This window comes from Macrosteles quadrilineatus, unplaced genomic scaffold (genome assembly GCF_028750875.1).
Source record: "Macrosteles quadrilineatus isolate MER2022 unplaced genomic scaffold, UCM_ALF_1.0 Scaffold_3__2_contigs__length_128488019, whole genome shotgun sequence".
In the NCBI taxonomy this organism is placed as follows: Eukaryota; Metazoa; Arthropoda; class Insecta; order Hemiptera; family Cicadellidae; genus Macrosteles; species Macrosteles quadrilineatus.
Window position 1 is genome coordinate 42,069,128 of NW_026542596.1, and position 17,127 is coordinate 42,086,254.

The 17,127-nt window shown below is 36.1% G+C and overlaps 1 protein-coding gene across 1 annotated transcript in view; it reads left to right on the forward strand.

The window, feature by feature from the left end:
• LOC128991167 (endothelin-converting enzyme homolog) overlaps positions 1 to 17,127 on the forward strand; it is an 80,054-nt gene that overhangs the window by 26,931 nt on the left and 35,996 nt on the right. Inside the window, exon 2 of the mRNA XM_054413947.1 lies at positions 12,677 to 12,784. Within this exon, the coding sequence (XP_054269922.1) occupies positions 12,677 to 12,784 (108 nt within the window). The remainder of the gene's footprint in view (positions 1 to 12,676; positions 12,785 to 17,127) is intronic.

Sequence of the window (17,127 nt, forward strand, 5' to 3'; positions counted from 1 at the left end):
TAACACTATTCATTGACCACATCACTGTAATGTTACACAACACACTCAGTGGCAATAAATAAGTCCCAATTTACGGTAAACTACCTTACCCTAACCTAAAAGTTTTAAATTGGTTTATTCCGACTACGCATGTGCGACACAAACTCAAGCTTTGTGGGGCTTTCATTGTTTGTGAAAGACACATATTAGTTAGGAATATTCATTGACCACATCACTGTAATGTTACACAACACACTCATTGGCAATAAATAAGTCCCACTTTACGGTAAACTACCTTACCCTAACCTAAAAGTTTTAAATTGGTTTATTCCGCTTATTTATTCATTGCTTGTAAAAGACACATATTAGTTAACAATACAATTCATAGCTTAGAATGTAAATAAAGTTGCAATCAGATAATAATAAGAAATATACCTCCTGCTCGTCCTGAATTTGGCTTGCTGTAGCCAATTACTAATCAACGTCTTTATTGATGCCTCTGTAGCCTCAGAAAAGTTCTTTCTTGCAGCCACTGCAACATTAAGACTGTAGTGAGCTGACAGATTTATCAGCTGACAGATGTTTTAAATAGTTTATTGAATTTTGGTTGCTATGCAAAGAAAAATAAACAAAGAGACATTCTTTTAGGCTTTTCAACCAAAGTAGTTCATTTTTATTTGCTCTAAAGAATTAATTGTTAATTACTTGTAAAAATATGATAAATTAAACAATAATATTTAGTGGAAACCTCTAGACTTTTATTTAAAGTATTTATCCTATTTAAATGAGGTTCTTTTCACTAAAATTGGTGACCCCGAATTGAACACATCAAGAACACATAATGGAAATCAATGAAGAAGTATTGGCTAGACTAAAACTGATGGAAGAGCAAAACCAAGATCTCAGAAAACAGCTTAATGATGTCATTGGAGTTGACTCTGAATATTCAAGACAAAATCATGATTCAGAAGAAGATTTTTTGGTTAATCCAATGAATCAGAAAACTCAAGAAAGAAACAATTCAGTAAATCCAAGACCGTCTAACAACACAACTTCAATGCAACCTCCACAATTAAAATTTCCCCATTTTTGGCGTGAGAAACCAGCACTTTGGTTCATACAGATTGAGGCGATTTTCTCTTTATGGAACATTTTCGATGAGAGCCTTCGTTTCACACACGTTGTGACACACTTAGATGAGATGACTGCCTCCGAAATAGAGGATTTACTCTCAAACCCAAATCTGGAAAACCCTTACACGAGCCTGAAAGAAGAACTGATAAGAAGATTATCAGTCTCAGAACATAAGAGGATTAAGCAGTTACTCGTAGAAGAAGAACTCGGGACAGATACACCATCCCACTTTCTCAGAAGACTGAAATCGTTAGCTGGCAGCAGCGTACAAGATGACTTGCTGAGGATCATCTGGATGCAGCGACTTCCTGCGCATATTCAAGGCATCCTGCAAACCCAGTTAGCCGCTGGGGTCAGTACCGAATCATTGGCAGTTACAGTGGACAAGATTCAGGAGGTTCAACCTTTGAGTTCACCTGCAATAAGCTGTGACGCTATTTTGTCAAACCGAGGTAAGCCAACGAATACCTTTTCTCAGACCCCACATAGTCACAACAATCTCAATCAAGGAGGAGGTTTTGAGGCAATTTTGGAGAAACTTTCAATGCTGGAGAAGAAAGTTAACTGTCTCTCAGATGACTTGATGACATATAAAAATAGTAAGTTCAGATCACAAAGTCAAAGCCAGTCCAGTAAACAGCATAGTAACTCACCCCACAATGACATCTACTGCTGGTATCATAACCGTTATGGATCACATGCCACCAAATGCGTGACTCCTTGCTCTTACCCTTCTACAAAAAACGAACTAGGCAACTAGATGCGGTGTCGACTAGTTGTCATGTGCCTAGACGCCAAACTCATGAATCACCCGGAGTTGACAGCAACCACAGCAACAGGTTACAAGTAATTGATAACAATTCTGGCTATAAGTTTCTGATAGACACAGGTTCAGACGTGAGTTGTATACCACTAAATTTAGTCAAAAGACCCTTAAAACCATCTGGGATAGAACTCAGAGCTGCAAATAACTCTGAAATACCCACTTATGGTAGTTTATGTCTCAACTTAAATATTGGTCTACGAAGAACTCTAGTCTGGAATTTCATAATAGCTAAAGTAAGCACTCCAATTATTGGTTCTGACTTCCTAGCTCACTATTCTTTATTACCTGATTGTAGTAACGGTTTCTTAATTGACAACATTACACAATTAAAAAGTAAATGTCAGTTCATGAATACTCAGCAATTTAGTATTAAATTAATTACTTCCGACCCATCAAACTATCCACTGTTATTGGAATTTCCAGAAATCACAAAACCTTTAGGAGTACCAAGATTTATTCCTCATAACACAGTACATTACATAAATACGACTCCTGGCCCACCAGTCTCATCAAGACCAAGAAGGTTAGCTCCGGATAAATATAAAATTGCCAAATTAGAGTTTGATTCCATGTTAGCAAATGGAACTGCGTGTCGTTCCAAAAGCCCATGGTCATCACCACTTAATATGGTACCTAAAAAGAATGATGAGTGGCGACCATGTGGCGATTACAGAGCATTGAATGCCCGCACTATTCCAGATTCTTACCCTGTTCGACATATCCATGATTTCTCAAATTGTTTACACGGTAGTAAAGTTTTCACTGTGATAGATCTTGTAAAGGCATATACCCAAATCCCGGTTAATAAAGAAGACGTGCCCAAGACTGCAATAACGACCCCATTCGGTCTCTTTGAGTTCCCGTTCATGTCTTTTGGGTTGAGGAATGCTGGTCAAACTTTTCAAAGGTTTATTGATGAAGTCGTAGAGGGACTAAATTTTTGTTTCCCCTACATTGACGATATCCTTGTTTTCTCAAAAGATCCTGTCGAGCACGAAGAACACCTCCGTATTCTGTTCAAGAGGTTAGTCAAATATGGCGTCCTTATAAATGTGAAGAAATCTGTATTTAACACTGACTCAGTAGTTTTTTTGGGATATCAAGTAACCGCTGACGGAACCAGGCCTGTGCCTGATCGCATTGACGCCCTTCAGAATTATCCTTTGCCACAAACTGCCAAAGGTCTTAGGCGATTTTTGGGAATGTTGAACTTTTACCGCAGGTTTATTCCTCACGCTGCAGAATTTCAAGCCCCTCTCCACACTGTCCTTTCGTCATTAAAAGGGAATCAGAAAGTCCCTTGGACCGATGTATTGACTGAAAATTTCAGTAAATGCAAGGATCATTTAGCCGAAGCTACATTACTTTGTCACCCCAACGCTAATGGTAAATTAGCACTTTTTTGTGATGCATCGAATACTGCAGTAGGATCAGTACTACAACAATTGAATCAAGATGGAATATGGGAACCTCTGTCCTTCTTTTCCCAAAAACTAACACCTAAGCAAGCCAGTTGGCCCGCTTATTATAGGGAATTGTTTGCCATCTATTCGTCTGTTAAACATTTCAGACATATATTAGAAGCTAACTCCTGTACTGTCTATACTGATCACAAGCCCATCACTTTCGTTTTTCAACAAAAGAAGGACAAACTACCTCCTGTTCAAACTAACCATCTCTCATTTATTTCACAGTTCACGACTGACATTCAACATGTTTCTGGTGCTTCAAACATAGTAGCAGACAGTTTTTCTAGGATAGAATCTATTTCTGCCAACAAGACTAGTAAAATTGATCTGCATCTCTTGGCAGATTCTCAATCTAATGATGAGGAACTTAAGTCTATTCTCGAAAACAGTACTTCACTTTGTCTTCAACCAGTTCCAGTTCCTGGCTCTGATGTTTTTGTCTACTGCGATACAAAGAACGGTAGAGAACGATTGTATATCCCCAAATGTTTACGCAGAGAAGCGTTTAATTCAATCCATAACTTAAGTCACCCTGGGATAAAATCCATGAATAAAATGTTAACTTCAAGATATGTTTGGCCTTCAATAAATCGTGATTGTAAAGAGTGGACCTTGTCCTGTCGAGAGTGTCAACGTTCAAAAATTACTCGTCATGTTCAAACATCTATCAACGATTTCCCTTTGCCAAATTGTAGATTTGAACATATTCATGTGGATATCATCGGCCCATTACCCCAAGTTGGAAATCTTCGTTACTGTCTTACAGTAGTAGATAGGTTCACCAGATGGCCGGAAGCACACCCCTTGCAAGGTATCTCTGCCGAAGAAGTCTCGTCAGCTCTTTTCAATTGTTGGATATCAAGGTACGGTGTTCCCTTGCGAATAACAACAGACCAGGGTAAACAATTTGAATCTGCACTCTTCGCTGAGTTGGGAAAATTGTGTGGATTTTCAAGATTAAGGACAAAAAGTTACCACCCGTGCGCAAATGGCATGGTGGAACGTTTCCACAGACAACTCAAGGCGGCCATCATGTGCCACTCTGCCTCCACGTGGGTCGAATCCTTACCCACAGTGCTTCTTGGAATAAGAAATGCTTTCCGTGTGGATCTGAACACCTCGTCTGCTGAAATGGTTTTTGGAGAGGTTTTACGCCTCCCTGGCGAGTATTTTATGCCAACAACCCAGCTAGCACCCTTAGAGGATCCGACTAATTTTGTGTCTCGATTACGACTCAAGATTTCATCATTAAAACCAACAAATATCAAGAGACACGGCATTAACCGAAGTTTCATTTTTCGTGATTTGGACACATGTTCGCACGTTTTTCTGAGAGTAGATGCTGTGAGAAAATCTTTACAACACCCATACACCGGACCTCAACCAGTGATCAAGAAAGACAGTAAAACTATCACAATAAAAGTGAATGGTTCTAATGTTAAAGTTAGTCTTGACAGAGTTAAACCGGCCTATATCCTTCAGAATGATGAAGTTAAGCCCTCAACTGTATCTCAAACTTCAAAGGATGTGGATTTTCAAAAGTCATATACGACAAAGTCTGGAAGAAAAGTGACATTCAAGAATCCAATTTTAGTTTGATGGAAATCGCCTTTGTCCTTGCTGTTATTATTATTTTTTTTTGTTATTTGTTTTTTTTTGTGACTTTTCGGAACCCTCCAAAACTTCATGGACTTCCAGTCTTCGTAGGGGGCTCCTGTAGTGAGCTGACAGATTTATCAGCTGACAGATGTTTTAAATAGTTTATTGAATTTTGGTTGCTATGCAAAGAAAAATAAACAAAGAGACATTCTTTTAGGCTTTTCAACCAAAGTAGTTCATTTTTATTTGCTCTAAAGAATTAATTGTTAATTACTTGTAAAAATATGATAAATTAAACAATAATATTTAGTGGAAACCTCTAGACTTTTATTTAAAGTATTTATCCTATTTAAATGAGGTTCTTTTCACTAAAAGACAAATATAAGTTTAATCTACAACAACAACCAAACAGCAAAATTTAGAGGTTCTCAATCAGAGGCTACAACATTTAAATGTACGCTAATACATGTAATAAAACATTTGGCATCCAAGTATTACTAAATGATTTGGGATTCCGGGGTATTGGGGGGGGGGGGGGAATTTTAGCGTCTGAAATTTATCTTGTTATGTCTGCAACTACCAACACCGTATGTCGCACAGATCTAGTTTTTCTGGAATAGAAACCCCTGAATGGCTAAAAATTCCACACCCCTATCATGACTGGTGTCTTAAACTTGAATTTTTCAGTAGAGATAAATCCCAAGTTATTAGAGGTTGTGAGATGTGGACCGATAAGGAAACTGTAGCTGAAGTTAAATGTTTGTGTTATCCACATTTACTCTAAACCTATTTTTTACGTTTAATTGTTAAAATTACATCATGAAGTAAAATAACTATTTCAACAACCATACAAAGATTCTCATGATAACATAATTATTTCATTGAAAGAGAAAACAGTCATTGGACAGGCACCAACTGAGTTTAAAAAGAGTTTTTTTAGTAGCACAAGTCTTTAAGGAATAAGTTCACCTTACAAGTCTAATCTTTATTTCTTGTGTTAATTTCATAGCCTAGCACTATTCAATAAGCTACCTAAGTTAATACAAAATTTAAGAATCGTAATGCTCGACAACGATAAAAATTATTATTAACAATTGGTCTAAGTTAGGCCTATAGGGTACCCTTAACCCCATTGACAGTTAAAAGGGCAATCAAAATTGAAACAAACCTTAAGTTAAAAGCCGAGTAAGTTCTTAGGGAGATGTATATAGTTTACATGTGAGCTCAAGGGTTACTGTCGGTATATTAAAAGAGAAGAGGGCTTTTCAATTAGATGGTCTTAGGCTAATGTTTTTTTTCCATAAAATAAAAATAAATATTATAACTTATGCATTGTTGTACATGTTATACCTAGAGGATAAATTATTTTATTGGTTTGAATTCTTTAAGCTTAACTGTGGCAGGTCTTAGGCCTGCGATCGTCGGTATGACGCCGCGGTCACCAATGAATGTAATGAAAGTTCTCATATACCGTGGGCCTAAACTAAAAAGACACAAAAGTTATCTATTAGGGACAGGGCCTATAACAAATTGTATGCCAGACAATATTTGAAATAGATTCAAGACTTCCTATTGCCAATAGGCCCTACCTATTAGCCTACCGATATTGCCTTTTTCGGCTGTTGTAGCCTAATTGTCATCGATACTTCTAGACTTTGCATGAAGCCTACCTCAACCCCCTAGAGTAGATAGGCTATAACTTAAGTAAGGCCTAGTAGGCTAAAGGTTAAGTTACCGAACCTATTTTTTACTTGGCTTTCATGTAAGTTACATAGGCCTATACGACGCCTAACAAGTAACCCTGTGTTTAATTTACATTCATTTAAGACTAGACTACTGGTCCCTAGTACAATTTTTACCCACGGTAACTTAGGCTACTTAAATGCAAATATGTATAGGGATTTATTTATCATTTTATGGTAGGCCTAGGCCAATATTTAAAAGCCTTACTCAGGCTACCTTGTAAAAATTAAAACATTTACGAATCAAAACATAGCTTAATATAGCCTAGCCTAGCCTTAACATAAATTACACACTGTAAGTTGTAGGTCTAATATACACACAGGCTAGGTCACAGTCTCGCATGTGGGATATTAAAATAGGTATAGGTCTAAGTTTAGTTTAGTTATAAAAGTCGAAAGTTAAGTTACACCTTTGAAAATAGTGGCGCTTGATTAACTTTATTTGAGGTTAAAAAAGTTAGCTATGGCTACTTTCACCTAAATTAGGCCTTTGATTATTACAATTATAAGTGAGCAATTTATAAAACAATCAATGTAACATGTGAACGGTTTCTAGTTGGATTGAAAATAATCCTAGGATCAAATTCATACATGACAAAATCAAAGCCTAGAGACAGGACTAGCCTAGAAGGTAACTTTGTTCCTGTAGCAAGTGAAATAATGAATACAGTTGTATTTGAAGAACTTACCTTTAGTTTAGAATTGAAAAGTCCAATAAGCACTTAACTGAGTTAGAATAACTATAAACTTAAAACAAAAAGAGATCTGAGGAGCAGGAGAGTTCAAGCGATGACTAAGTTAAAGTTTAGACTGCTATATTGCAAATGGCGGAGTTGAGGCGAGGGTAGTTTAGGGGGAGCGCTACCGCTAGCGCTGCGTTGCGGTGGCGTCGGTAAACAACCGTTGAAGCTACAAGGAACAATCAGGCAATAAACAGGAGCCGGAGTACCAAACACGATTCGCTGTCCTTGGAACAGTCCTGAATCAGGCCAAAAATATCAACTTTAATTTTTAAGCAAAATTGAAGAACGATGTTGCCCTTGAATCAAGGACTGTTGCTATCTGGGATAGTATGAATCAATAAATTGGTATATCCAAATTTATCTCTGAACAAGCAAAGTACAGTACAACATTCTATTTATTCTACATAGGAAACCCCTATGTGGGCTTTGTTTGGCTTTAAAAGTTCTGAGGTGAGGATTTTAAAAGTAAATATTGATTGGTCTCCATTGCTGCAATGAGAATACTCACAATGTTTACATGTAGTGTAATTTAAAATTCCCATGTTATTCTTATGGAGAAAATGAAAACTGTTGTAGTTAACTTGTTAATGGATATATGTTGATAAAATTTGGCGAATTTATTTATTTCATCCTATACTATTGATGTATGGTCAAAAACACTTTTTACCCTCCCCGTAGCAGCAAACCTAAGCACTCTTTAAATCTAATGTTATTTAAATTGGGAATAAAAATATGTCTTATTTATGGAAATATTTTAGTAAAAATTTAATCAGACAAGTTGATAAGTTGAAATTCACTTAGTCTACAGGTTTGCTGCGGCGGGGGCATTTAAACTTTTATTAGCTAACAATGATATTTCCAATGTCTTTTAAGAATTTGTATTACATTTTTTATCAGGAATGGTTAAGTTTGTTTCAGTCGGATCTATTTTAAACCTTGTAAATTCTACTTGAATAACGAATTGTGAAAAAGAAATAAAAAAGGCACCACAACTGAGCCTACTTTATAATTTTTTATAGGTCATTTTTAAAACTTTTTAACAGTACAAAAACTCTGCATTTTAAGCTTTAAAATTATATAGAGTCACAACATGTGTCATTTTATGTCCGCCTAAGAGGAAGCACATTGATTTAAACATACCCTTAAACAATTTCCTAAACTTTAGAAACTAATAAAATAGATCATATAAAAATGTACATACGAGTATATCCATAAATGAAACTGATTTCTATGGTATAAAAGCTGAAGAGGCAATGCAGTGCAACCAACTGTTGTTTGGATCTGATCCAACAGTTAATGAGTCGTAAATCTGCTTAGTTGGCAGCACTGCTCCATCAATACTTGGTTGGCTTTGCAATTCTTAATGTTGTACTGCAGTCAATGTGTATATACATTTCAATGTTTATTTATTTTATTTACATTCCAACGGCCAAAGACCATTTCAAAAATGATTACGATACTTATAATCTTAAATTAATAAATAAATATGCAGTTATATAATTCAATAAATAGATAATTAACAGGAAAATGTATGAAGAATAACAGATAAAAATGCATAAATTTACGCTATAGTTTACTAAACAAATACATTATTTTACTTCTATTATGTTTAACCGGTTTTGCGTTTTATAATATAGTTGTTATTGATAAAAACATTTTCAAAGAAACATCTTAAATAAATGACACTTTCATCGTGGTGGGAACAAAAGCAGTTCCATCAGATAACACCCAAACAAATTTCTAATTTAAAAAGGACTTTCAACAATGGGCTCAACAATTGGTGAAAGACAACTTGGTAAAATTGTATCGTTTGTGAATTCTCTACTTAGTTTAATAGTTGAGCGGAGCGAGTGAAGCTTATCTTCTACAATCCTGCTTCTGTTTTCCACATACTCAAAAGTCAAAACAACCCGTTCCCGTGATCCGATCTTGCAGATTCCCGAACTCGGTCAAGATTATCCATCTAGCTCTACACATGCATAAAAACCGGGCAAAAATTACTCGAGTTATCGTGTTCACGGCCCTACATATACAGAGTGTTTTTTTTTAAAACTTGCATCTTTATTTATGTAAAAACCGCAATAGATAGAAATATGCAGTTTGCGGGAATCATCTATTGACGTAGGGGGTCCAATTTTTTTGAATTCAACGTTACATTCACATTCCCCCCTTTCCCCCCCTGCCCCCAACTTAATTTTTTTAAATAGCAAGGTACCCCTTGTGACATATCAAATAAAAGAGCATGAAAAAAGAAAATTTTTGATGAAAAAAAATTGAAAATCGGTTCATAAATTTGTGAGATATTTCCCCCCTCACCCCCCCCGGAACTTATTTTTTTTTTAATAGCAAAGTACCCCTTGTGACATATCAAATGAAAGAGCATGAAAAAAGAAAAATTTTGGCGAAATTTATTTTTCATTTGATATGTCACAAGGGAGGGTACCTTGCTATTAAAAAACAAGTTATGGGTAGGGGAAAAGGGGGGTGATTATCTCACAAATTCATGAGCCGATTTTAAATTTTTTTTCACCAAAAATTTTCTTTTTTCATGCTCTTTCATTTGATATGTCACAAGGGGTACTTTGCTATAAAAAAAAAATTAAGTTCCGGGGGGGGGGTGAGGGGGGGAATATCTCACAAATTTATGAACCGATTTTCAATTTTTTTCATCAAACATTTTCTTTTTTTATGCTCTTTTATTTGATATGTCACAAGGGGTACCTTGCTATTTAAAAAAAATAAGTTGTTGGCAGGGGGGGAAAGGGGGGTAATGTGAATGTAACGTTGAATTCAAAACAATTGGTCCCCCTACGTCAATAGATGATTCCCGCAAACTGCATATTTCTATCTATTGCGGTTTTTACATAAATAAAGATGCAAGTTTTTAAAAAAACACCCTGTATAAAATTTCGAATGAATTATAGTGTTTTAGCCTCTGGGACATCAAAATGAAAAAGTAGATCGGTCCCGGGGGATATGTATTTCCATGCCATGTACAGTAATAGCTTCTTCCTTATAGGGAAATTCAATAAATAAAATGTAACAGGATTATCATTGATAGCATTATCACAGTCAACCCTTTATAACATACACAAATATAACTTTTCAAAAACATTCCCTAGACCATTATCTGATCTACAAGCTGCAACAATTAGGATCACAACATTGCTGATGTGGTATAAACAGTGTCAAAGGTATTATCTGACACAACGCAGAGTGACAAAGGTGCATCAGTTAACACCAACTAGTAAGTCTCTATAACTCATCACAAAACTTGTTATCATTTTAGTGTCCCTATACAGGCCATGTTTGTGTAAATCTGGATAAATCATAAACCATCTATATTTTATCTGAAAACTAGAAAACTAAAGATGGTTTTTACGATTTTAGCAGAGTAGTTTACATACTAAGCTTAATTGAAATCGTAAAAGTTGAACTTGAAGCTTTGTTTACGTCTTCCGTCTTCTGCTTTTGACCATACAGGTGTCCAATTCTCAACTCAATGACCTCATAAAGTGGCAATGAGTCAAAAGACAATAAATTAACTAATTCTTGATCCAAGCTCAGTCGGTGCTGGTGAGGAATTGATAAAAAAATTGATTGCAGTTATGCAGTAATGATTGATTTGGCAATTTGACTATTCCCCCTCCGTCCCATCATCCTTGGATTTGGATCATTTCACGCTCCCTCTCTTGCTCTTGCTGAAGTCTGTTCTGCAGACTCTGACTAAAGTCAGCACGGCGGCCGTCGTCTGCACTCTGCAGGGCGCAGGTAGGTAGACGTAGTCAACGTCACGCCAGTGCCAGTCGTTCAAGTTCGAGCTTGTTTCTGTTTACTTGCGTTGAAGTTAGTTTTGTTGTTTTGGTTCACAAGAAAATGAGCCAAGTCAAATCAAATTCAAGTTATCGGTTTGTATTATCGCATTTCCTCGGGTCTTTGAGACAAATTATTGGCCTAAGGTTGCAATATGCAGGTTTACTTAGTGTAGAAAAAAGTCTAAGTAGTAAGCCGGGCTGAGCCCTAGCTTGCAAACATATAGGTACTTTGCTGGTGAGTCAAGCTAAAACTAAACTCATACCTACATAGATACCTTTTTTGTTACTGTTAACCTCATTTTATTAGTTATAGTCTTTGGCATAAGACATAAGATCCATTTATTTCCTTTAGAACTTTAAGTACACAAGTCATTGGAAAACGTCTAATTCTAGTACATTATGAAATATACATTAAAGATTATTAAAAAATAAAACAGTTCTTTCAACATTACATGATACAGAAAAGGAAAATGTGTCAGGTGACAAATGAAAACGTCCTGAAACTTGCCATGCAAAGAGTGAAAACCAAAAGCACACTCGGCAAAACATCAGTAAAAAAAGTACTTACTACTTACATATTCTTTTTTCAGTTTAAAAAAATCATCTATACTTTCAATTGGGCTGGCCAGGAGGAGACATTCCACGCCCCTTTAGAATTGTTTACTTGGAAGGTTCCGGGCTGTACAAGAGAACATATTGAATAGTTTAAGGCTTACAATGTCATAGTTCCTTTGTAATTTTTAAGCCTAACAAAGGGTACATTTACATCCTGTTAACTTCTCGTATCGTACGAGTAAATGTTGCTCCTGAGCTCGAGAGCGCCCACCTCCTCCTTAGTTTTGATGTGGGTCTGAAAGATAAAAAGATTATAAACTGTCATGAGGGATTCAGCCTTAAAGATAGGCTCACAGTGATCCAGGTGCTTGGCCCCTACTACTATTCTTATAGCCTTTTTTTGGAGAAGTAGGACCCTATCAACTCCAGGAGCGGCACCCCAAAGTCTTAGTCCATATGTGATGATGCTCTGGAAAAAGGCCACATACACAGTCCTTAACCAGTCTTTTGGTACACAGTACCTTAACTTACGAAGTAAGTGCACAACCCTTGCCAGTCGGCTACAAACATAGTCAATATGGCTGTTCTAATCCAGCTTACAGTCTAGGTGAATGCCGAATAGCTTTACACTTTTGTGTCACAATCACTGGGGGTTCTGCTTGTTTTTCCATTCTTTCACTGTAGGAGCCTACATGACTTTCTTTTGGCGGCTACACATTTCACCAGGGTGTAATATTTATCCAGCTTTTTTTAGAACCCCCGAATGCCTCATGTGACATCTGATATCAACCCTAACTAGATTTTAACTTTGCAGATGACAAGATATAAACAAGCGGAGTTTGAAGAGGACTCTAGCAGTATAGGCTCAGTCCAGTTGACTGAAGGAGTTTCAGCTACAGCCACACATATCCGCTACCACACGGTATGTCCTCCGATACCTTCCATGTCCTTTAGGGTAAGGTATACTTTTTTACTCAACTTATAACATATTTGAGATATTTATTTGTTCATGAACAGTAAACCTAACACCGTTGAACTTACCTATGACCATTGACTTACCTACTACTTTAAGATAGGAGTGGACATCTCATCTGCAGTGACGGTTCTAGGACCTTGGAAAGGGCCAAGTGTGTCTTGGAAAATGTTGGTATTTTAAAAGGGGTTTTGTAACTTTCTAAAGCCATTTTTAATGTACCGTATATAGCTGTGTCCAGAAACCTAGCTGAAGTTGATGTTTAAATTTTTAATTTTCCAGGGTCAAATTGGGGGAGGCTTTATGCCCTCTAGCTTCCCTCCCTTTTGAACCGCTACTGTCTTTATTGACCAGTTGTAGCCAATTTTTAGCGAATTTCCCATATAGGGAATAAGCTATTACCGTAGTACTCATGGTAAGACCTGGACGCGGGACCGATTTTTTTTTTCGTTTCGAGGTCCCTAGAGACCAAAAACACCATCCGTTCAAATTCATATATATATATATATTTATATATTTATATATTTATATATATATATATATTTATATATTTATATATTTATATATATATATATATATGTGTCCGTTAGCACGATAACTCGAGCAAAAATGATCCGATTTTGATGAAATTCGGTACAAACGTGTAAACCTACGTTTATTCGAACGAGTTCGCGATCCAGCATGATCGGACCATGGGAACGGGGGTTTACGGGGGGTTTTATGGGGTAAAAATAGGTTTTTCACATTTTTGACCCAAAAAACATAAAATTTAGCAATTTCTTTCCAAACCATTTTGTAGAGCTTAAAAAAACAAATAATTTAGTATATTAAAGCGTTATTATGTGCCTAATGGTTACGGAGAAAATTCCAAAAAATTGTAAATTTAAAATTCCCATGTTATTCTTATGGAGAATAAGTAAACTGTTGTAGTTTGCTTGTTTATGAACATATCTTGATCAAATTTGAAAAATGTTTTTATTTCTTACTAACTATTAACATAAAAAAAAACAGTTTTACCTCCCTGATGCAGCAAACGTAAGTACTTGTTAAACTAATTCTATTTAAATCGGGAATAAATGTTATATTTTTAAGTAGACATTTCAGTGTAAATCAAATGGAAATTCGCATAGTCTGCAGGTTTGCTGCGGCGGGGGTATTTAATTAAAACAACAAAAAAACATTTTTGACTGATACAGGGTGTCCACATTCCAGCAGGGTGTCCACATTCTGAAATGTCATGGAAAAAAATTTGGTCATTGAAAGTCATGCAAAAAATGGAAATCCCCAGTGATGGATGGATTTGAGGGGACCTTTCAATGCTCTAGTTGGCCGTAGCCCCGACTATTGTAGAATTTTTGAGGATTTTTCCTGTACGACAATTCAATTTATAGTGGTCCTCGAACATCCAACAGGATTCTGTGTATATTGTTATACCATCATCACATCCTTTTTTACAAAACTTGAAGTTTTTCAACTCATGATGTCACGTCACAGTCACAAAAGATCGTCAATGATCGAGGACCACTATAGGCAGTCTGCAGCTATTGTAACCTTCTTATTTTGATAAATATAAAATGGTTGAATTGAGCACTGACATAGTGTGCTGACGCAAATTATATTGATTTCTCTTGAACACACCAATTTTTTTATCAAGTCAAACTGAAAGAACAGTTTCTTGTTAACTACAGAATCGTTACATAAAATATTATAGTGCCAAACCCTTTTGACAAACAATACATAGCTTTTACTGTGAAACACTCTGTGTGCAGACTAGTTCATTTAACTACATTCTTTTTATATGAAAAAATAGCTACAGTTGGTCAATTTGGGATGTCTGCTTCTGTTTCCAAAATTCAATGGTTTAAGTAATATTCTGTTTTGCTAATGGCATCAGCTGGTTATAGCCAGGGCAGTTTACTAAAAGCACATCAAAGGAGTACTTAAACTGTGCAATATACTTTTAATTTTAGTTTTTACCTTAGATCATCTAGCCAGATATGCTTATGGTTATTTACCTTTAATACAATAGCTTAGTATGTTGGTAACTAATAAAAAAAGTAAGAGTATTGCAAAAATGTGTGTACAAAAAGTTATGCGGAGAGAGTGTAAATAAACACAATATTCTAAAATTATAAATCCCCCCCCCCCCGAGACATATTTTATGTGGATTTCTAGATATGAGTAAGATAGCATCATGGCCCCAAATATATCTACCCACATTACAGCCTTACTTCCAGTTACAGGGGCTGTTATCTTTCATTGTCTTTCATGTCCCCCTCAGTATTTTTTTTTATATTAGAATTCCCTTCCTACTTCTATAATATGCTTGAGAACTAGGATGTTCTAAAAATATTCTACTTTGGATCAAATGCATGCGGTTTACAATATCAATTAGACAAGTATCAACTGACTGAATTATTGTTGACAACTCATATTGATGACTGAGGGAATCTTTTATCAACCTCCCAATCAAAGTCCTAAGAAGTCAATTAATCCAATTTTATAATAAGTAAATTGTGGAAACTGAAACGTGTCAATACAAAAACAACTCGAGCTATTAAAAAAGCTCTACGTACAAGAGAGCTTGAGTGTTATTATTGACAGAGTTTTTTCCCTACAGTCTTCTTAATGTGAATACTTCGCCTCTGTTATTGTAATCCGCTAACATACATGTAATTCTCTATTATTAACCCTTCACGGACGGGTAACAGATATATCTGCGAAAGTCTTTGGCGATAAAGGACGAGTAGTGTATATGTTTATATCCCCATGGGTTGTTATTCTCCAAACGGGAATCAGATATATCCGCCTTATCTTCAGACAGCCTAGCTGGTGTTTTTTCAAAATCCAGATGTCTCGGGCTACCACTGTGCTACTTCCTTGCACTCTCTGCAACCGCTGCGACCTTTAAAATTACACGCCACCCTCTTCCCAACCCCACGATGTTGCGTGCGCAACACCACGTTTACTTTGGTGGTGCTAAAAGCTACAGTTGTTCTCTGTCTAACAGCATGAAATAGTGATATGCACAATCCTAAATCGCTTAACGTAAATCGTCCTGGTTTTCAAAGATGGGCGGTGGATATATCTGCCAGTTTTCTGCTCATCTGCAGACGGGTGGCGGATGTATCCGCTCCATTTTTTGTGTGCATAAAAAAAGTAAAAAATTGCTTAGATAGTATGAGCCGTTCCATTGTGTTTACCGTATTTGATGTAAAAGTATAAAAAGACATCATTAATGAAAATTATTTTTTAATTTGTATAAATTTTGTCTGTCTTAGGCCATATAAGTCGCCCGTCTGCGAAGGGGGTTAAACTAAAAATATATACAATTGTTTACGTTTTCAATGCACTTTACTGAAAGCAAATATTTAGTACCGTATCTTCTAATAAGTATCATGACATAGGTGAGATAAAGTTTGGCAACACAGAATGTTATCCTAACCTGATACTGTCACTAAAGTTTAAAGTCAACAAAGCTAAGTTCTAAGATACTTCTGAATACTGTTTGACTTTCAAAGAGGCATTGTGATTCTGCTAGTTGAGAGGTCGAGCTTTTCAGAGCTTTGGTGGCCGCAATGTCTCGAATGGTAACTCACTGCTGAATAAACAATCACACTTTCTAAGCCACTCATGACTTATTCTCGCTTAGTTGTTATTGTGTTAGACTGAATCGTAACGGATTATTGAATTACAATTATTAAACTAGTTTTAATGTCAGTCCATTTTTTAATTCCATAGCATATCAGATTAGAGAGTTAAAATATTCTTAGTGACATTTCCCACACAGATAATGCAATTTATTGTACCCCACTTTACAGACATTTACGTTCACAATACTCTTTACAACCATGGAACCTTATTTAAGATATGAATTCATGGTTAGTGAATGTGTGGTGAATGAAAATGGAGTGAAGTTATCTGCATAGCTTTTGTAATAACAAGATCAGAATTTCCTAATTCATCAGGAGCATTAATTCAAGTTTTTATAATCATGGACAGCCTAGTCCAGTTTCTAGCCTTAGAATGCTACTGTGTCTTCCCAGGCTTTATCTGTTAAAATTCTAATTACCATTACCAGGCAAGCTAAATAACACCAAATCTCCCCAGATATACATACACACTCTGTTTCAAACATTCTTCAAAGACTATTTTTTTGTGATGGTCACTATACTTACCTTTTGTCTCAGGGTTCTACACTATGGAAGGCTCGCACAATGCTAGAGAAGTGCCTAATCCTGCTGACAGCCTCACTGTGGTGCTGCTACTGTTTGTGATGGTCACTATACTAA